The sequence below is a fragment of the Micromys minutus genome (genome assembly GCF_963924665.1).
Source record: "Micromys minutus genome assembly, chromosome: 17".
Classification (NCBI taxonomy): domain Eukaryota; kingdom Metazoa; phylum Chordata; class Mammalia; order Rodentia; family Muridae; genus Micromys; species Micromys minutus.
Window position 1 is genome coordinate 49,043,681 of NC_137952.1, and position 21,897 is coordinate 49,065,577.

Sequence of the window (21,897 nt, forward strand, 5' to 3'; positions counted from 1 at the left end):
CCAGGGATGGGTCCTCCTGGTCTGTCTCCTCAGATCTAGGATTACAGGCCTGTCCCACCACATCTGCATTTTTTTCCAAGTAGGTGCCAGGAGTGGACCTCAGGTTCTCATGGCTACGCAGCTTCACTGACTGAGCTGTCTCCCCAGCCCTTCCAATGCACTTCCTTGGCCCGTTAGGAAGACCCTTGTACAGTTTCCATACATCCCGAGAGCCAGACACTATCTGCTTGTTCACCGGCTGGAAAAAACATAGCAGGCCTACTTGGAGCAGGCCAGAGGAGCAAAGCGTCAATGCCCAAGGGTCGCCCTCAACTAGAGAAGGACAGGGACTGCTAATGTAATATCTCTGCTGCCTCGCCTCCTGTTGGAACACCTTGAAGATTTTCCAGTCAGTCTCTTAAGAGGTTCCCAACAGGATGGAGCCAATTTGCCCATACTGGTAACCAGTCCATCAATGCTTCCTGCTTGACACGCCCTTTCTTTATTACATGCCCCCATCCCTTCAACACTCTGCATTTAACAGAGAGAATTTAATAATAGGCAGAAACTCAGCAGAAGTGTTAGTTGATTCAAAAGACAAAAGAAAACATTAAGTAGCAAGCAGCGCAAGGTGTGCAGGATACATGGGAACCCCAGCCACCCAATCTCTGAGGGGGTGCCTGGGCCTGTCTCCTCCGTGTGACCAGGAAGTGGAGTATAAACACACACACAAGGACCTTAAAGATGGTGACCTATGCCTGGTTAGAGTGACACTGGAATCAGCTCCACAAGAGGTACACACTCACACACATACACTCACACACACTCTCACACACACATACACACACATACACTCACACACACTCTCACACACACATACACACACACTCACACACATACACACACATACTCTCACACACACTCACACATACACACACATACACTCACACACACATACACACATACACTCACACACACTCTCACACACACATACACACACATACACTCACACAACATACACACACATACACACACATACTCTCACACACACTCTCACACACACACTCACCACTCACACATTCACACACATACACACACATACTCTCACACACACACACTCATACACATACACTCACACACACACATACATACACATACTCACACATACACACACATACACTCTCTCACACACATACACATACACACACTCTCTCACACACATACACATATACACACACACACTCTCTCTCACACACACACACATACACACACAGACACTCTCACACACACTCACACTCACACATACACACACACTCACACATACACACACACACACCCTCTCTCTCTCTCACACACACACACACACACACACACACGTATACACACATACAGGTGTGGACATGACAACTGGTCGTCTGGGTTAGGGGTGGGGCCTCAGTTTTCCCTCAGGATAGCTGATTTTCTTAAACATGAACCTTTATCATTTTACCTTGGAAAAGCATGCACAAGAACTGGGCCGATTGCTCACTGGTAGTGTGTGGGTAGTGTTTGCCTAGCATCCCTGAGTCCCTGAAATTGGTTGGATTCCCACTAGAAACGGAGGGTGAGCGATACTTAGAGACCTTTTGAGGACTCATGGCTTTCAACCTGTGCAGGAGAAGCCCAAATGGGTCAGGGTGTAGCAAATTCAGATATACATAGGAGAGGCTGGAATTAATTTCCCCTGTGCCCCCAGACCTCTGAGGAGGGCTAAACAGGTTAGGATAGGTTCCTTTCCGGACACGAAATCAGGGTGAGGGAGCTGGGGTGATCTGCTCAGGCCACCATAGACCAGAGAGCCTGCAGAGAACAGCAACTGCTCCTTGCCCGCCCACACCTCTGAAGAGATGACAGAGATGACGCAGATCTGAGGGTTCCGCGGAGGTCTGCTTCCTGGTTTTTAGCCAGCAACTTCTAAGTTAACCTCACTGACTGCGTCGGCGTTATATTCTCATCCATGAGGTTTACTCCTTCAGATGCCCGTCACTAGGATTGTGATCTGGAGACACTGGGACACTTAGACAATAGCAGGAGCACTGTGGGGGCGGGGCGAGGGGCGGGGCCTGGACAGAAACAGTGAGCAAACGTCAAAGGGTGGTCTTTCTCCCTCCTGCAGCCCTGCGCTCTCTCCAGTCCCCTCTGGAGCGCAGCTGAACAAGGGTGGTTTGGAGCATCCCAACCTGGCGGGAATAGGAGACAAGAGTTCATGAGCCAGCACACTGAGCTGCCATCACGGCTCCAGCAAGCCACCAGTGCCCAGACCTTGTTTGGCGTCTACTTTGGGTGAAAGCCATCAGAATTCAAACTTCTCTGGTTCTCTATTGACCCGGACTCCCGATAACCAGCAGTTAGTTTTAGGCCCACTGGAGTTGCACAAGCAGAACGTGGGACCTGGTACCAGAAATCCCACACAGCTCTCTGGCTAGAGATAGGGGTCCGGCTGGAGTGCGAGCTCAGGCAAACCCGGAGATAACCCAGCCCAGCCACAGCTTCCCTGCTGGGCCTGGGAGACCTGTTCGCTGCTCAAACTGAACCAAGCCAGGGAGAGGCTTCGGCACAGGACACAAGAAGCTTCGGGAAAGAAAAATCTCTTCCCAATCATCGCTGTTATCAGCTCTTTTGAACAAAGGATCTCGGGTGGAGGGATGATTCTAACACGTGTCTCTCTTACCCTCGACCCAAGCTCCCGTGTATATACAGTTTTTGAAATGGTTCAGAGTCTGACAACCAGCTTCCTATGGGCTTGGGAAAAATGTAGTCTGCATAATTGGGTGTGGTCCTGCTTCTACCGGACCTGTGGTGTGGAGGGACTTGGGGCTTGACCGATCTGGCTGAGGTCACATTCTCCTGCAAAGGTGGGACTTGGGGTATGAGGGGCCGTGCAGTGCTTATGGCAGCGTGAAGATTCCTGATTCTCAGGAGACTGGGAAGCTTCCCGCCGTCTCATTTATCATTCCCGAGGCTTCTACCGCCTCAGCCAAGAATCAGGGTTCCCAACACAGCCTACCTGCCCCACAACAGAAAACAACTCTAGCTCATGAAACAAAACCTATGTGGTGTAACTCTCAGAAGTAAAGCCTGAAGAACTTGCCCAAAGCCTCCTAGCAAAGGGTAGAGGTCAAAGCGAGTCGGTGAGCCTGGATACGGAGCAGGAATCAGTGACCTCATGAGACTACATTAGAGCAGTGATTCTCAACCTCCCTAATGCTGCACCCCTTCAATACAGTTCCTCATGTTATGGTGACCCCCAACCCTAAGATTATTTTTGTTGCTACTTTATAACTGTAATTTTACTACTGTTATGACTCATAATGTAAATATCTGTGTTTTCCAAGTCTTAGGTGAAGACTCACTAGACCCCCAGAGGGGTCACCACCCACAGGTTGATGATGCGCTAGCGGAAGACTGTAACAGGCTCAGTCTTAGGTCCTTTGGCCGGATTTCAGGGAGTATCTTATGAGCCAAGGCTGGTGGCTCACCCAGCCCTCGGCTAGTGAAAGCGGAATATCTTAACGGATAGCCAATGTGGCTGGGAAAGGAAGGGCAGCCAATGTCCATCAGCATCTTACGCTGGGTTTTCCCTGAAGCTAACCCTAAGAACAGGGGTCAAGAGCAAGCAGCTTAGCAGAAAAGAAGCATTCCATGTTGAGAAGGAAGTAAAATAGGAAAGGAGGGGTCAATGGGGGTCAGCTGACAGCTGGGGTTTCCTCCTGGGCTCAACTCATCGTGAACCTCCAAGAGACTGTGCTGCATGTGCCTTGGGAGGGGGGGTTGGGGTCTTCCATTCTGGGTCCTATCCATCCTTGGTTGAGGGCTAGCCCAGAAGGGTGACTCCACAGAACTCCCAGCTTGCTCCGTGTGTAGGTCAAACACTTTCTGGCGTAGGGATACCCGAAGGCAGAGCTTCCTGTGCTTGCAGCCATGTTTGAGATCTTTGAGTGCACAGAATCACATGGATGTGGTGCAAGCAGCCATGATGGGGGTCACCAGGGATGCCTGCAACCTGACTGGGGTGGGAGCTGCCATGCTTGGGGAAGAGGCAATACTGGAATAGCTCACTCCCAAGAAAGAGTGAGAAAAGAGAAGCTGGAGACCCTGTGCTGAACGCCATGGGGTGCACTTCTGAGTCCCTGTTCTTACTAATAAGAAACGAAAACAAAAGGTTTGGAGATCTTGAGAAGGCTGGGAAAATAAACCAATTCTGCAGCTTTCCAGAAAAATAAAACAAAAAAATAACAGCAAAAACAGAACAAGCAAAGGCGGCAGACAGCAGACCCAGCAACACCAACAAGAAAGGCTGGTCACGGGGTCCTAGGGTAGGTGAGGCCAGGAGCTCAGTTGGACGCCAGTGTCCACTGAGGCCATCTCCAATTTGCACACCATGGTCCCTGCTTTCAGGCTGAGGCAGCCTGCCAGAAAATGGGGCTTACGTCATCTCTGCCTCCCACAATACCCCTGAAATGCAGTTCATTCCCACACCAGGGCCTTTGCACTTAACGTTCTCTCCGTCTGGAATGCTCATCCCTCAGATCTAACCCCATTTTATCATCCAGATCACGGGTCATATTCCCCACAGGGCCTTCTCTCGACTGGTCAAACCCAAGTAGATGCCACTCGTCACCTCATCTACCCTAAGGACATCCCTCACCCGTCACCCCAGCAGTCCACCTACAGACACCCCTCACCCGTCACCCCAGCAGTCCACCTACGGACACCCCTCATAGCGCTGTCCAGAAGCCCACCCCCTCGACTTCCTCTGTAGCACCGTGTCCGAGTCTCCCCTGCAGTTATCTGTCTGTTCCTGTATTCTCTTCTTTCCCGCACCAGAGCAACAGGGTTGCATCTGATCCCCTCCCCCACAGTCTTTACAGAGCCTGTCAGGACAGACTCCCAATCTACTTTCCCCGGCTGATTAGATAGAATATAAAAATGGCCTTTCTTTCCAAAATGGAACCCCTGCCTTTTTGTATAAGAATATTCACTGAACACGGTCTGGACAATAAAAAGGCCTAGTGGGGAAAAGAAAGGCTTTTCGGTGGCTGTTAAGGTCTAATATAATAGGCACATGGGCCCACGGTCCTGCATCCCAGGGTCCAGCCAGCGGCTCACATCATTCTCTCTTAAGCTTTTAAGCTATAAATATTTCAAACTACAGAATGGACTGGCTTCTCCATTCATCTTTTAGAAGGAACAACAAAAGCGTATTTCTTTCTTGAAACCAAAGCCTCAAATGAATTGGGAACAAGACTGTTTAAGGCTCTACCTCAGGATGAAAAGTGACTCTGTTTAGTCTTCTGTTGTTCCTGACAAAGTAGCACCAGAATGACACTGTGACCCTGTCAGCTTTCTCTCGCAGTGTGTGGCTGTCTTTCCAGGTGCTTGTTTTGTCCTTTTTAGGCCAACACAACAATCAACTTAAACACAACCACTCCATGTCCCTTGTGTGTTACAGAGCATCCACGTGAAGAAATAACTCTAATTGTTGTAAGTTAAAAACCTAGTTCTAGACTGCTAATAGAACAGTAGACACAGGCAGTTTTGACATTTCTGTGGGCTGAAGATATAGTTAGTCAGGTTCAAGGTCGTGGGTTCGACACCCATCCCCCTCCTCACACACACGGATATTTTTGTAAAGATACTTGGTGGCATATTTTCTATTTTATAGAATTTGGCATAGCAAGTGTATGTGTATGTGTATGTGGAATGTGTGTGTATGAGTGTGTGTTTGTATATACAAAAAAGCTTGCAGGCTCAAATGTAATAAGGTTATGCTATTTAACTTAAAATCATAAACAAATCAGAAAAATCTCCCCTTACAGTGTCTGGAACGTAATATGTAGTCAATGAGTTCCTGTTAGACTAACTCACTAGCTTCTTACATATATGTGTGCATATATTCACGTGTGTGTGCATGTGTTGGTGTAGTGAGGAAGGTGGGCGACCTTTTTGCTTCTCCATTTGCTTCTCTATCAGACTCTGGCTCCCAGAGTTGCTTCAGTGAAATTCAGCTCTGCTGGCCCCACATGGAGACAGACTTCCTGACTCGCTTTCTGTTCCCTGTTCTTCCTGAAATCATATTACAAAAACCCTTTTTACATTCAAGTGTTTGCTTGGTGGGTGGGGGCTGCAGAGGTGACTCGGTTATGCAGGCATAGACCTTGATCAGTTGTTACCCAAAGCTTATACAGAAAGCTAGGCACGAGTGCTGGGGAAGCAGAGACAGGTGAGTGTCTGGGACCTGCTGGACAGCCAGACCATCCTAATGGGCAAACTCCATCCAGTGAGAAGCCCTGCAGACAGCACCTGAACTGTCCTCTCTCCACATACATACATATGGGACTGCACACACATGAACACCCACATATACATGTATGCACACACACATACACACACTCAATTCAGGACCAACTTTTGAGAGACTCCAAAATCAAAAACATTTTATCAATTCATGTGCAACAAAACCCTCAGCCACATGAACATGCACTTGTGCTTGGACTAGAATAAATGGCCCATTGTTGTTGACTAGCTGTGTTCTGTGTGAAACCAAGACAGCAGGAGATTTTAACAAACCTGTGCCGCATGCTGAGTCTGATAAGGTGGACCATACCTATAATCACCACAGTAATGAGCCTGGGCCAGAGGATCAAAAGCCCAAGGACAGACTACTACATGGAAAGACCCTGTCTTAAAGGCCAACAATAATAAAACATGTCTGTTCCTAAAAGAGGATAGTGTGCTGACCCGTAAGAGATCATCCTTGTGCTCAGCATGGCCGCCCCGAGGCACTCCCCATTAAGCACACAGGGAAGTGATGCAAAGGTAAAGCAGTTTAATGAAGGTCGTCGGCAACGCCAGACAGGTCAACTATGATCTAGTCCAAACAGGAGCCCATCTCAAAGCACTTCTACACCAGACGCTTTCTTCCTTCAAGCCCTGGTGTTTGAGGAGCTCTTCTCTCCCAGTTTCTTGTTACCCTTTGCCTTCCCAATCACAGTCTCCACAATTACAGAAGTCTCTTCATATGTCTGAATACTCTCTGTTGAAATCTTCTCAATGGATTCCACCACCTCTACCTTCTTAAAAGACAAAGCCTTCGAAGGGCTCTTTGCCAGCAGGCTACTGGCCTTACTCCCCGGTTCCTCTGGCCCATCCTGATTGGACCCAGACGTCTGTAAATGGGACATAGATGGTCCTTCGGGACCGGGGATGATCACAGGACAGGCGCCCCTGCACCTCTCATCTTCCTTCTTGCTGTCATCATCTTTTTCCTCCCGGTCTTTTGGTTCCTTGGCCCTTATCCCATTCTTGTCTGTAACCTGCTGATGGTTTGAGCGGTCGCCTTCCCTGCCCTGAGGAACCCCCTGTCCATTCTCCACAGGTGGGAGGGGCTGCCCAGGAGAGGGGTCCATGTGGCCGCCATGATGCACCGAGTCCTCCTCAATGGAGACCACCACCCCACCTCTAGCTGGGATTGAGGAGGAGTAGAACTCAGGGTCAACAAAACTAGACTCCCCTGTGACCAGTATATGCCGTCCTTTGGTGAAGAGGTCCGAGGGCGGCTCTGGCATGGGTTCTTTGTGGCCGCTCACTCTCTCTTTGACTACTTTGCAAAGTTTCCCCAAGGCTTTGCTTATCTGGCCCCCATCTGGCACATCCTCAGGACCTCCTTCTTGTGTCAGACTTATTTCATGTCCTCCCCCTGCTCCCATCTGAGAGTCACCATCCGCCTTAAGTTCCACCTGTACTGCCTTTGGCTCTTGCAGAGTTTTTAATGGTGCATCTTCCAGAGCTTCATCCACTTTATCTTGAGCTATCATCTCCTTTCTTTTTGGAAGGCTCTTGGGGAGGGCCTTCGGTCTCGGTTTAGCTGCTGTAATATCCTGCACGGCCCTGGTAAGATCTAACGAAAAACACACCATCAGTCAAGCCAAATGTCAACAAAGGGGAAGAGTGACATTGACGGAAAGATCTAACGACCATATTAAAGGTGATGCCCAGGAATGGGCTGAACCAAAAACAATGGGGGAAAAGCCATGGAGCCGCCATCCATGATGGAGCCGCCATCCATGATGGAGCCGCCATCCATGATGGAGCCGCCATCCATGATGGAGCCGCCATCCATGTTGAGGTCTCAGCTCAACCAGGTGAGAAACTATGCATGAGTCACAATGTCCCTCTGGATTCCCCCAAAGAGAAGGAGAAGTGTCACGTCACCGTTAACCCTCACTAGAATAACACAGACACTTCAGCTATTCCCAAGAACTTTACTCCTTACAAACTTCCTGGCTCTGCTACACATTGTATTCAAGGGAACAAACCAAAGAGTGAAGGAAGACAATCTCCTTCACAAAAAAGCAATTTCCGAACTAGGGAGGCAGCTCAGTCTGTCAACTGCTTGGTGCTCAAGCCTGGGGACCTGAGTTCACTTGCCAAGATCCATAAGAGAAAAAGTAAAAGAAAAAAGGGGTGTGGTGATATGACCAGTTGCTAGGATACAGAGAAATGCAGATGCATATTCTTTAATGAATTTAATAGCACCAATTCCTCTTTGGGATATCACAATCAGGTTGTTGGGACACTGTAGGTACAGGCTGTCTCCAGCCTGAAGCCACCTGAACCTGTCAAGGGCCCGATGGCCTTGTCATGTGCTTCTTTTGAGGCCAATAGAGAGATGGCTGTGTGAAGTGCGTTCCCACTGTGTCCCGCAGTGAACAGCATGGGGAATGGAACTGAGGCTAAAGTTGTCCCAGCTTGGGCGACAGTGCAGCACCATCTGTCTCCGCCTATTCTAACTGAGGGTTAACTGTGAAGTGGCAACTTTCCCTCCCTCTGGGAACTGCAGAGGGACATGAGAGAGGGGTAGACAGGTTCGTTTAGTTGGCAAGTCCCAGGCCAATAAGAGACCTTGTCTAAACACAGACAAGACAGAGAGACAGAAATGGTAGTAGTGCGGGCAGTTAATCCCAACACTCAGAAGGCAGAGGCAGGCAGATCTCCATAGACTTTGAGGCTAACCTGGTCTATATTGCAAGTTCCAAGTCAACCAAAGCTATGTAGAGGGACCCTGTCACAAAAACAAAACAAAAAAAGCAAAATGAAAAGACTGAGTGTCACCCAAGGGACAATAAACACGTACACTCATGTGCACCTGCACACACATTCATATCCATGTGCTCCTGCACACCTACATGCACACCCATGTGTACCTGCACACACACACACCCTCGTGCACCTGCACACACACATGTACTCCCATGCACACCTGCACACACAGATGCATACACTAAAGTTCTAGACAGGCTGGAGGGGAACGTGGATGGCAAGCAGAATGGAAATCACTTGCTTCTGCCTAGACAGAGGAGAAAGCAGAGGGGCCAGGACTGGAAGACAGGCGGGGCTGGGGCACTGTTACCTTTCACAGCGGATCCAAGGCTGAGAGAGGCCCCATGGCTTGGGGCGATCAGAGAGATGGGGGTTTCTATGAAAATGGAGCTCAACCTGGCAGAAAGAACCAGAAACAATGAGGCACCACCATCTTTAAGTCATCAAACCAAGTAAAATGAGGGACAAGATCAAGCCTTGAATACTAAGTAAAAATGAAAAATGAAGAGACAGACAGACAGACAGACAGAATTGTATGTCACAAAGTGCTAACCAAACAGTTATTCCCACACTGGGCAAGGGACACAGACACCCTCCTTTCTTTGAGCTCCAGTCATAAGCTATGAAAAGGCCATGAGCACCGCACAGCAACTACTCAATCCATAGTGCAGTTCTCCACCACAGCAACTCTGAGGCCTCCATTTTCAATTAAAGAATTAAATTCAGGCTGAAATATTTAGGGCAAACAATTATTCTCTATAGGATATACAATATACAAGATACATATATATTTAGGATATTATATCATATATATAATATATAGCATGTATAATATAGGACATAAAATAATATCTAAAATAAATAATACATAAAATTTCAAGAAATGGGGGAAGATGTAAGAGATTTCTGAATCTAAGTAGAGTGCTCAGGAGCTGCTCAGTTCATACAGTAACATTTTTATCTGTTTTTAATCTACCTCAAAATTGATATTTATAAGCCAACCAAACAAGTGGACCATTAACATCGCAGGCTGCCCTTCCCCTAATACAAATGCTGTCAAAGGGGAATTGAGTGAGTCTCAAGTTCTCTTCATGGGTGTGCTCAAAGCAGTCTCAGAAACATACGTAGAACGTGGAGCTACCCCAGGACACATGCCTCTTGCCTGAGAGACTGCAGCAGACACACACACAGGCAGAACACCCGGAGCAGAAGAAGCTCCGCTCTGAGGCCTTGGAGAGGGAGGACTTCTAGTCGCATTCAACCTAAATCCAAAAAACCAGGAGGCTGATGTTGAAGAGCCACAACTGGATACCTGACCTATTCTCCACGTCTCCATAGACGGCTAGCAGCAGAGCCCGGAGAGAGGAAATCTCCCAGCAGTAAGCAGGGTCACCACAGATCTGTTATGGAGAAGACCTGCACTGATCGTCCGAGACAGTCCTAATCCAAGGGTAGCAGCAGCTTTAAACACTCCTCAGTGTCATGCACTGGAGAAGGCAAAAAAAACCCTGCTAGACCATCGGTTCCCAGGGGGCACAAAGCAGGCCCCTAATTGCTGCTGTTTCTGGTCACCCAACTTAAAATATGAGGCATACCTTCAACCATCCTCACCTCCTCCCTCCCATGCCTCTGCCCAAATCTCCTCAGCGGCCTGTCACACTTCTGCTACAGTTATTCAAGTCAGGGGTGTTTGAGTTTCCTTGGCTGCCACATCACTACTCCCTCCAGCTGTTCCCGGCACACGGTAAGCTCTCAACGAGGTTCTTCGAACGTGGACAGGCCAGGGAGCCGGGCACACAGGTACACGACCTCACCTGTTGCCTTCAATCTCAATGATCCGATGATAGCGGTCTAGCTCATTCTTCAGGGTCTGCTGGGCCACGGCCAGCTGCCTGCAGTCATAAGATGACCTCTCCAGAGACCGCTCGGCCTCCTCTATCTCCTTGCGAAGGTTCTCGATCTGCTCGTTGTAAAGCTGTATTTCGTCGTCGTAACACTCGTGAGCATGCTTAATAGCTTGTTCCAGGGCTGCTGTCTGTGGACAAACACAGACGGTATGAAACTCATCACACCTCCCCCCAAACAGGTAAAAGCTAAGGTGGCGGCTGGCAAGATGGCTCAATAGGTATGAACACTTGCTGAGCGAGCAAGAGGACCTGAGTTCAAGTCCTCAGCATCCATGCAAAAGTCCACATGCCGATAGACTTGGGGAGGGGTAGAGATGAGACACAGACAGATCCAGGGAGCTTGCTGGCTACCCAGCCTACTTGAAATGGTTAGTTTCAAGGCCAATGAAAGACCCTGTCTCAAAGAACAAGGTCAAGAATGATAAAGATCCCTAACATTTTTTTCTGGCTTCTCTGAATGCCTACAAACACAGGCATCACACACACACACACACACACACACACACACACACACACACACACACACACACCATACAAATTTAAATTAAGATTTTAGAATGGAGTAGGAAAACAGGTCATTTTCTATTACTTTCAAGAGCCCCTGGGAGCACAGTGATCTATATATAAATTTATCAACAAGCCTACCATGTGCCATAAGGCCCCTGAAATCTCATTCCAAGAAGAAAAGAATCTGGTCTTTAAAAAGGTGAGACTACTAAGAGCAACACGTCTCACACTGCTCCGTGACTAGAGCCGCCAGGAGTGGGGATCCCGACTCCAGGGGTGGAGCTGGACTCTTCTCTAGCCAGCTCCCGTGGGATGCTGGTGGTGCTGGTCCATGGATCATGCTTGAAGCTACAGAGGGCTAGACAGACATCTGTGTCCAGATCCACGCATGTGCATTTCGAGGTGCTACTAGCATCTAAGCCTAAGTGTGCACGCTGGGTATCCTGGTGACAGCCACTGTTGCAACTGGACTCTTCCCTCAGTGGTAATATTTGGAAACTTAGATTGCAAAGGAATTTAGGAAAATAAGGGACCAGTACATAGACTGAACCCTTTTATGAATGTGGGTGGTGCGGTACCTTATATGTATGTATATCATGTGTGATGTTAGGGGGTGTGTGTGTGTGAGATTTGGGGATATGTGATATGTGTATATGTATGTGCCATACTGATGTGTATCATCTGTGTGTATGCATGTGATTTTTGTATGGCTATATATCTGAGGAGTATGTACATGGGTCTATATGTACATGACATATATGTGTGCATGGCATATGTGTGATTGTGTAGTATGTATGCATAATGGGTATATGAATGCTATTCGTAGTGTGCATATATGGGGTGGGGGTGTGTTGTATGTGTGTTATGTGGGGTGGGGGGAATGTGGGGATGCGGTAGAAGGTGTAAGGCATGTATGAGTGTGTGGGTGTGGGGGTACACATGTGCTGAGGCTAAATCAGGAAAACAGGTGTCTTCCTGAATCATTCTCTACCTTCTTACCTTGAGATATCCCCCACAGAACAGCTTACCCTGAGCCTGGCCGGTCAGCAAGCTCTTGAGAGCTACCTGCCTCCACCTCGCAGTGCACAGAGCTTGGAAATGGCATTGAGCCCAGCTCAGGAGAGCCCACCATTATCTTCTCCTCTGCGGCTTCAAGAAAGGAATATCTTGGAAGCAGCGGAGCGAGGGCAGGTTCCAGACTACGAGGACATATAAGTGGGGACCTGCGGCTAACATTCTGAAGCAGCGACCTTTGTAATGCACTGAGAGGAGCTGAGGGGGAGATATATATATATATATATATATATATATATATATATATATATATATATAGAGAGAGAGAGAGAGAGAGAGAGAGAGAGAAGTCTTCAGACACAGAATGAAGCCAAAGAAGGAGGATAAGCAGAGATGAAGAAGCCTGTGCCAAGAGAGGGGAAAGGGAGAGAGAGCACCAGTGAGCCAGTGCCTCGGGTCCTGGTCCCTAGTGCTTACATGCTCTCAAATTTCATAAGCTTCCTGTTACAGCTACTTCCTTTGGGGTGGGGAAAATATTCCCAGTGGAAAATCCGGCATGAATCACTTCAGCCAAGTCATGGAAGTCAGCGCCAACAGTAGAAATGACACTTCTCACCATCCCTCGGTCAGATCCTGACAACACATTAGGGAAGCCCGGGTGGAGATCTGGTCCACAGAGTTTTGCACATCATCAGGGTCATTCGGCAGAAACGCTAAGGCACTGCCCGGGGTGGCGGGAGCTCAGGAGGCAGAGACGACAGCAGTCACACACACCAAGAAACGTTTTCAAGAAACAAGGGGATTGTAAGTCCCTTCCAGGGCTTGAATCTCAGAGCCGCTTCCTAGTGTCATCGAGGGAATGTATAGAGCCACGTGTCCAGGGGACAGAGACACAAGCCTCATTGGGGAGGACCTGCTACTGTTCCCTTTGCTACAGATGAGGGGACTGAGGCCTACAGGAGAAATGGCTTTCCCATCAGCACCACAGCAAGATGCAAACCCACCTGGACAAGACATTTCATCACACTGTAGCCTCCTCATCCCACCTGACCCTCCCCCAGGATAGAGGTGAACAGTGGGCTGTAAGTACACACACACACACACACACACACACACTACATTGCCACCTATCACCAGTCAGGCACACCAGTTCTCCTCACAGAATGCACAGGGAACCCAATGTGACCACAGACAGAGATATTCCTTGAGTGTTTCCTTCTAAACAGTAAGGCGAGCAAAGGGTTCTTATAGGAACAAAGTCAGAGACCAGGTTTTTATAATTCATTTGATGGGCTCCTCCGTTTGAGTGGCAGACAGTTTGCTGATTGTGGCTTCTTTGAAGATATGTAGGTTTTAAAGGCTATGTCCTTGAGAGGACATCATCCATGCCATGTGTCCCGGGCACTGCCCCCCGGTACCAGGCAGCTAAAACTCCACAGTGTTCCTCAGACTCCATCCAGCTCGCGGTCCAAGGATGTGATATCTGTTTGTGAAACTAAACTTCTGTCTACACCAATGTGGCTTTTATAACTCAAAAACTCTAAACTCTACATCAGAGAAAAAAAAATAAAACAGAAAAAAAAAAAAAAAAAAAAAAAAAAACACTTAGCTTCACTTTCACAAGTTTGGGTGTGGCCAAGGGAAGCCCCAAACATGCAACAGCTCTGCACTGGGCTGGGAAGCACCAGTTATCAGCCGCCCTGGATGGCTGGCAGAGAATCAGGCAGATGACTCTAACCATTGTCATTAAATGACCAGCCACATCTCAAATGCCTGTCCTGGCACCGCATAAGGAAAGGGGTCTGCAGAAAGAAATCATTCATTAAAGACAGGTACCATAGGAGGAGCTGGAAGAAAGGAAGAGTTGCCAGGGTTAGCTGGAGGGGAGTGTCTAAGGCCCGAGAGAGAGAAGGGTGGGGGGGCGAAGGGCAGGAACCACGAGCAAGCATGCACTTTACAGTGCGAGTAAGATGAATGCTGTCTCTGCTTGGAGCATTAGATGGTCTGTCTCTTTCTATCTCTTCAGAGGGCAGCACAGGGCAGCCATAGCCTATGCAGACAACACGCCCATCTGTGCAGTGAACTCCCAAGAACAGAATGCTTTGTTTAAAAGGAGGACAAGGCTCTCGAGGATCAGCACTAGATCACAATGACATGGCTAAATGCACCAAGAAGGTCACGATTGTCAGGAACTGTGGGACCCAATACGGTACCTCCCTCTCAGGAATGCTCAGCCTTCCTGATGCTGTGGCCCTTTAGTACTGTTCCTCATAGTGTGGTGACCCCAACCATAACATTATTTCTGTTGCTACTTGATGACTGTCATTTTGCTACTATTATAAATCACAATGTAAATATTTTTGGAGATAAATAACCAAAGGGGTGGCAAACCACAGGCTGAGAACTGCTACCTAGAAAACGGTGAAGGAAACTGAAATCAGGCATCATACCAAGTACACTAGTTCCTCCTGTGGGCCATAGGCATGTGGCCCCGCATGAGGACAGTGGCTGGCAGAGCCTGGACCCACTACACGTCTGCTGTCATAGCCAAGTCAGCCATCAGAGATGGAAGAAACTAGCAGCCAATGGGAGCATTACTATTTGATACATCTGACAAAAAAGGGGGGTGGTTAATTTAGATAAAAATGATGATGATGATGACGTGGCCAGCAAGATGGCTTTGTGAGTAAAGGGTCTTGTTACCAAGCCTGAGAAAACCTGAGTCTGAACCCCAGGACCCATACAATAGCAGGAAAAGAATAGACTTCTGAGAGTTGTCATCTGAACTCCAGACCTGCACACATACACCACAAAGGAGAGATACAGAGAGGAGGGAAAGAGGGAGAGGGTGAGGGAGAGGGAGAGGGAGGGGGGGAGAGAGGGATAGGGAGAGGGATAGGGAGAGGGAGAGAGGGGGGGGATAAATGTGGTTTTGTTTTGCTTAAGGAATGGTGCCATAAGGAATGGTACCATGCCATGATTGAGCACTGTCTCTGAATATCACCACTAGATGGCAGTAAAGAATTTTGATGAAAAAGAGGTCAGGGCTCATCCTGCTTGCCAATCAATAAAACCATTTTCAGGTCCCCTCAAGGCGGATTGCCTGCCATTCCAACCTCGCCTGGAAGTAGCAATTCCTCAGGGGACTTGGGCATCTGTGTTTGGCTTACTTGAAGGAGAGGCCCCCCCAGCTCCAATCGAAGATCTAACTTGCTAAAACCGGAGTTGCCAGGCCACAACTGGCCTGGCTGTACCCGTGAGTCTGCACTTAGGACAAGTTCCCAGATGCTGCTGATGCTGTTGGGCCCGGGAACTTACCCTGAAGATCCCAACCATGAATCGCTCTGAAAACATCAGAACCTTGACCAGAGCCGCAGCCCTGTCATGTCCGGCCCCTCGCCCTACCTTAACTTGTTTAAGGCACGGTAAAGGGCATTAACTTGGAGCTCAGAAGATCAGGCAGGGGACACTGGTTCCCCATCCTTCAGCCCCGCCCAGTCCCACTCTAACTCCCCCACCCCCTGACCGACACTTACATCTCTGGTTCTCATAATTCCTGACTCAGAACTGTCAACATTACCTGGAAACTTGAAAATCCATCACCCACACAGACCCCAATTGGAGCTAATTAGACAAGATGGTGGTCTCTGTGAACTTTGGTGTTAAACTTTATTAAGCTTTGAATGTACTACATGGCAAGGGACTTCGTCATAAAGTTCTTAAGTTAATTTTTCTTATATAAAGGTAAGTTATTTAAATTAATCCTGATCACATAAGCCCAAAATGAGGAAGAAGCCAGAGACGTGAAGTTGGAGTCAGAGGGTTAGACACAGGACTTCATACACGATACTGGCTTTAAAGATGACACAGGCTTGGGCCAAGGAATGCACAGCCTCTGTGACTAAAGCCACGAGGAAGCAGGGTCCTCCCCACAACAGGCTGGTGGACTGACTTGTAGCAGCCACAGGAATGACAGTGGAATCAAGTTCTCCAGTAAGACCGTCCAGCAGGCGACCCCTCCTTTACATCATCCTGGGAGACCCAGAACGGAGAGGCCAGCCTGCTTGCCCCACTCCCTGACTTACAGAGCAATGTGAACATGAGAAAATACACAGGAACCACTCCACACCCGTGGGTTGTGACAACCTGTGAGGGCGGCAGACCTGGGGTTCATTAGACCAGTAGCTGTTGTTTATTACTGAACAATCACCCCTCTGGAGCCTAAGAGTCCCACTCAACCAACTGGAGGTCGGAAGTACTTTTTCACCGTGTCTCTGCTGAATATAGACACGGTCATTTTGTCATTCTTCCCTAGGTAATAAAAAAGAAAACCACGCCCACTCACTGTGCTGGGTGTTACACATTCCTAGGGCTGAGCACATGGGAGAGCTTCATAGTTTACATACAAATGCTAAGGCTGCGGAGACTGGAGCTCTGTCAGTGTCTGTGAGGTTGTAAAGACGAATCCAATCCCCCTCGGATACTGACAGGAGGCAGCACAGCACCTGCCGGCCCATGAGACCTCGATGTGGCAGCAGTGTGCTTTCTAGAGATGAACCTTGTTTCGCACTTTGCCCTCTTCCACAGAAGCATCTGGGCGGCAAGGCACAGCCGAGTCAGCCAGGACACATCCTAGACTTGACAGGGTGCTGTGCTGTTAGGTCAGGGTGTGTGACAGATAGGTGGGCCGTATAAAACTGCTCCCAGTTATCTCAGCCGTGGACCCTTCAAACCGATGACCCTGTATAACAGATGGAGTGGGCTGGTGATTTCTGACAACTAGCTTTATAGAATCGGCTTGCTTTTCATTTTTTGCCTTCGATGTTTAATGAGTATGGGGTCCACAAAACTTCACCAGACTAACAGAATCTAGGGACAGGGAGGGGGACTGAGAAGAGAAAGTAAGACCCCGCCTTAGACACAGAGATAAACTGCTAAGTCTCAGTGGTGTCAGAGGTTGAGAACAGAGCGTGACCCCACAGTTGTACCTCACGTTCTCAGAAACCAGGCCAAACCTCTGATTTCACACCCAGAGAACTCTAACTAGCAGTTTGAAAAACGTGGGTTTCCAGGACCGTAGCAGGCCCGCACCCGCTTCCTCAGTCACATGTATCACACACGTACAATACACACATCCCACATGCAGGCACCTATACCCTACAGAGATAGAGCACACATGTCGTATACATACTACATTTTTATAACCATCAAAAACACATGCACACAAAGGAAGGCAAACATTCTTTTTGCCCCCAGGACTACAATTTCCCATTTAAGGTTAGGGTTTTTATCTTTTGAGCATCTAGGGTTATGGTTTTCAACTTTGTCACCCAGACCACAGGAAGTGACTTATTTCACACCATAAGCCACATCATATGTGTGCACTGGAGCGAATGCCTGTGTAGTCAAATAGATACAGATATGTTTCAGGCAAAAATTTTCCAGAATAAACTCTACACTTCTAACTGTCATATACTCACACACTACACAGGCCCTATAAACACATACCACATACACCATAAACATACTGCACACTCACACAGACACACACACACACACACACACACACACACTACATTTTCTACATAAACATGTCTCCTCCATCTCTCCCTTTTCCACTCCCCCCACCCAACTCCTTTCAGTCCTCACAAGAAGCCACAGTCACCAGGAAATATCTAGTCCCTGAGCCGTGGTTATTGTGTCCTGAGATGAATGCATTTTTAGGTCATAACCCGATTTCTCTCCTGCGATCTTCCGCTGTTCCTGGTTGCCTGTCAGTGGCTCCTGGGAATGCTGCTCAGTGAGAGCTTTGTGAGAGGCCCGGTAGGGGTGGAAAACAGGATGTGAGAGATCGCCATTAAGTAAGGATGCAGGTTAAGTCCCAGATGCCATAGGCTCTGGAAGGCAGGTCTGAGTGACACGCAGCTCAGATGCCCTGGGTTTTACAGTTAGAATTTTAGATCTTTCTTTCTCTTTTGTTCCTTGAGTGTACTTGCCTACTAGATGTCAACTGATTGGTTTGGAACGTGTGGCTACCCAGCTGTAGGAAGTGCAGCATTTAAACTCGACATCCCCCAGCCTCTGTGCCCATCAGCATGGAAATGAGAAGGTGTGAAGGGCTGTGAACCATGAAAGCCATAACTAAAAAAGAAACAGAAATATCAGCCTCGCACTAGCAGACATTTAATGAGAAGTGGACAGTGGTACAGCCCAGCCTCCTACCTCCCCATGGGCCTCTTCCCAGACCATCACCATTCGAAAGGAGAGAAAAACAGGGGTGCGCAGATTTGAGGGAATGTGTGATTAAAAAGGGTGTGTGTGTGTGTGTGTGTGTGTGTTTTCTAACTCTCAACAGGCTTGACACAGGCAACATGGTCGGTCCATGATGAAATTGGTCATTGCCCTTGGTAGGGAGAGGTGTGATTCAGTGGAGACAGGAGAAGCGCCATGAAGCTGGGTATCCACCTGTCCCTATCTCCGTCCCTATCTCTGCTAAAACACACATCCTGGGAAACCTCGGCTCGGGGCAAAGAAAGGTGATTGGTCACCTGCTCAGGGCACGCAGGTGAGTCGAGTCTGTGAAAGTCACAGAGCTGGACACCTATGCTTTCGCGTACCACTTCAGGGGGATGTGCGGAAGCTTCCGACAGGCTCATGGAACATACCTGGGCCTGCAGCTCAGCTTTCTGGGCCTGCAGGTGGGTGACTGCCTCCCGGCCCTCTTCCAGCTGGTTCCTCAGGACAGTCACTTCCCGTTCTGTGAGCAGCTTCTCCTGCAGGAGACCAGACAGACTCAGACAAAGAGCAAGGACAGAAGAGGCGATGAGGGAGTCGGACCCCTTGTTTGTATCCCCCCAAGTTCATGTGCCAATCCCCGGCCTGCCAAGGCACTGGTGAGCGGGAACCTATGGAAGGCGATTAGGATCATGAAAATAGAGTTCCATTAGGATTTAGTGCTTATGAGAAAAGGAAGAGGTTCCGGGGACCTACCCCACCAACCACCACCATGTGGCACACAGTGGGAAGAGCCTGCAACAGGTACTAACTCTGCTAGCACCTTGATCTTGAACTTCCGGTCTCCAGAGCTGTGAGCAATAAACTAAGGGGTCCTGTTACAACAGCCCAAACCGACTCAAACAGGCCCAAGATGGCCACTGTCTGAACCATTAACTGCTCAAGAGGAAAAGCTCAGACAATGAAGAACAAGCGATCCAAGCAAAGACCTATTTGTGCCACAGGCTGGCCAGCCAGACAGACATTTGACTTTCAAAGCCTCCGTTTTCCCTTTTGTGAGGACAGCTGTGGAATGCAGATGCTCATTTGGCTCTGGGTTCTGTGCCCATGAAGATGAAAGTCATTTTGTGCCCTGGGCCATCAGCTCTGCCACAGTGCCAGGCAGGAGTCATCTAGCCCCAGAAGGTGGAAGGCAAGTAGAGGCCTGATGAAGCGGTGACACTGGCCTACAGATGATCAACAGGGCAGTCCAGAAGGAACCCCCTTCCAGCCTGTCCACCATCTGTCCTGACTTGCCTCTCCACTTATTCAAAAATACCAGTGATTCACAAAAGCTAACTGTTCAGGAGCCCTGCCTTCAAAACAGAGGGCACTGCCTCAAAACCCCATAAACTCAAACCTGGGTCTATACCAAGTGTTCTCCATGTTCAAGCCACATATAGAAGGTAGTCGCTTCTCACAACACCTCACAAGGAACTGTTGTAGTGTGGATCTCAGGGGTTCGTGTGTTGAAGGCTTGATCATTACCACATGGAACTGTGGAAGGGGTGAAGCCTTTAGAAGGAGGCCCCAGTGGGAACAAGTCAGGATGTTATACCCTTGAAGATTCTGGATCCCAAGCCCCCTTTCTCTTTCTTGTTCTGCTCCCACCATGATGTACTCACAGGCTCAGAACAAGAGGGACTGAAACCTTCAAGGTGCAGAAGGCCCTGGTGCTGTTTGTATTTTGATACTAATTCTGCTTCTCCAAGAGGGGCTGCCTATGACAAGGAGTCAATCGCATACTCAGGTGACTTCATTGAAATCTTCTCCCCATTTTAACTCATAAAATAAAGGCTAACGCCGGTGATTGAGCAGGGAAGGGAAGGTGGAGCTGACAACTTTGAGGGAAAAGAAGGGAGGAGAGAGAAGGGGACCACAGAAGAGGAGGTAGAAGGAAGATGGAGTTGAAGCGTGTGGCCTGGAGAAATCTCAAGTGATACAGGATCTCATAGCTGGGGAACAGAGCAATGTAGTGGTACATCTGCCCAACCTAGGCTCGCAGCTTGTATTCATATTAATTGAGTTGTGTTTTCTTTGCACAGGCTTACCTGGGTTGGAGAAATTACTGCAACATTAAGGCCTGGCTCACTTCCCCCAGCTAGGCTTAACCTCCCAAAAGTAAGCCACCAGCTAGGGACTAAGCATTCAAACATGAGCCTGTAAGGGATACTTCACATTTAAACTCTAAGTGTCCATTTGTGCAAAGTTGACTTCCACAAATTTCCAGAAAAAAAAAATGTGAGAGTCAATGACATAAACCTGCAAGTGTTTGCCTAATTAAGCAGTGTGCAGAACTCTTGATCTGAGATTCATGACGAACGGGAAGCTTTCTAAATCTGTATCTTTCCTGTGCATAGGACACCAAGACAATAAATGTCACCCACCACTGATATCAACAGCCAACAGCTCTTGGGGAAAGGCTAGACCCCATGAGCCCCACCTCATGCATGACTATGTTGACCAGCACAATCTTGTACAGACCGAGGCAGGTAATGAGGGCTGTTATACACAAAAGCAACAGCCATTATGGAAATGAGAGATGAAACAGAAATGGGAGGAATTTTAGACTGAGAAAAGGATTTTACATCACTTACACATGGCATAGGCTCACAGTCATGAACAGAGCTGACCTTTGAAAATGTATTCACTGTCTTGAAGTTTCGATTTCATGACCAAAATGCTAAAGAGAATAAGAAAGCAAACAGTCTGCTACTTTTGGATGTCTCCCAGATGAATCCAAACAGAGCAGAGTGGAGAATGGCGCCTAGCTGAAGGTTCTCTGTCAGGAATGGACTGGTGCCTCTATGAAGGAGCTCATGGAAGGGGCTTCTCCTTTTCTGTTCTGACGTGTGACTGGTTTTGTGTCAACTTGACACAAGCCGGAGTTAATCACAGAGAAAGGAGCCTCAGTTGAGGAAACTCCTCCATGAGATCCAGCTGTAAGGCATTTTCTCAACTAGTGATCAAGGGGACAAAGCCCATTGTGGGTGGAGCCATCCCTGGGCTGGTAGACCTGGGTTCTATAAGAAAGCAGGCTGAGCAAGCCAGGGGAAGCAAGCCAGTAAGTAACATC

The 21,897-nt window shown here is 48.4% G+C and overlaps 1 protein-coding gene across 1 annotated transcript in view; it reads right to left on the minus strand.

The window, feature by feature from the left end:
• Positions 1-6,944: 6,944 nt before the first annotated feature.
• The window catches only part of BFSP1 (beaded filament structural protein 1), a gene marked incomplete at both ends in the record, with an annotated part of 32,999 nt that continues 18,046 nt past the window's right edge, over positions 6,945-21,897 (minus strand). Inside the window, 4 exons of the mRNA XM_080931677.1 lie at positions 6,945-7,918; positions 9,431-9,516; positions 10,935-11,155; positions 19,214-19,321. Of these exons, the coding sequence (XP_080787803.1) occupies positions 6,945-7,918; positions 9,431-9,516; positions 10,935-11,155; positions 19,214-19,321 (1,389 nt within the window). The remainder of the gene's footprint in view (positions 7,919-9,430; positions 9,517-10,934; positions 11,156-19,213; positions 19,322-21,897) is intronic.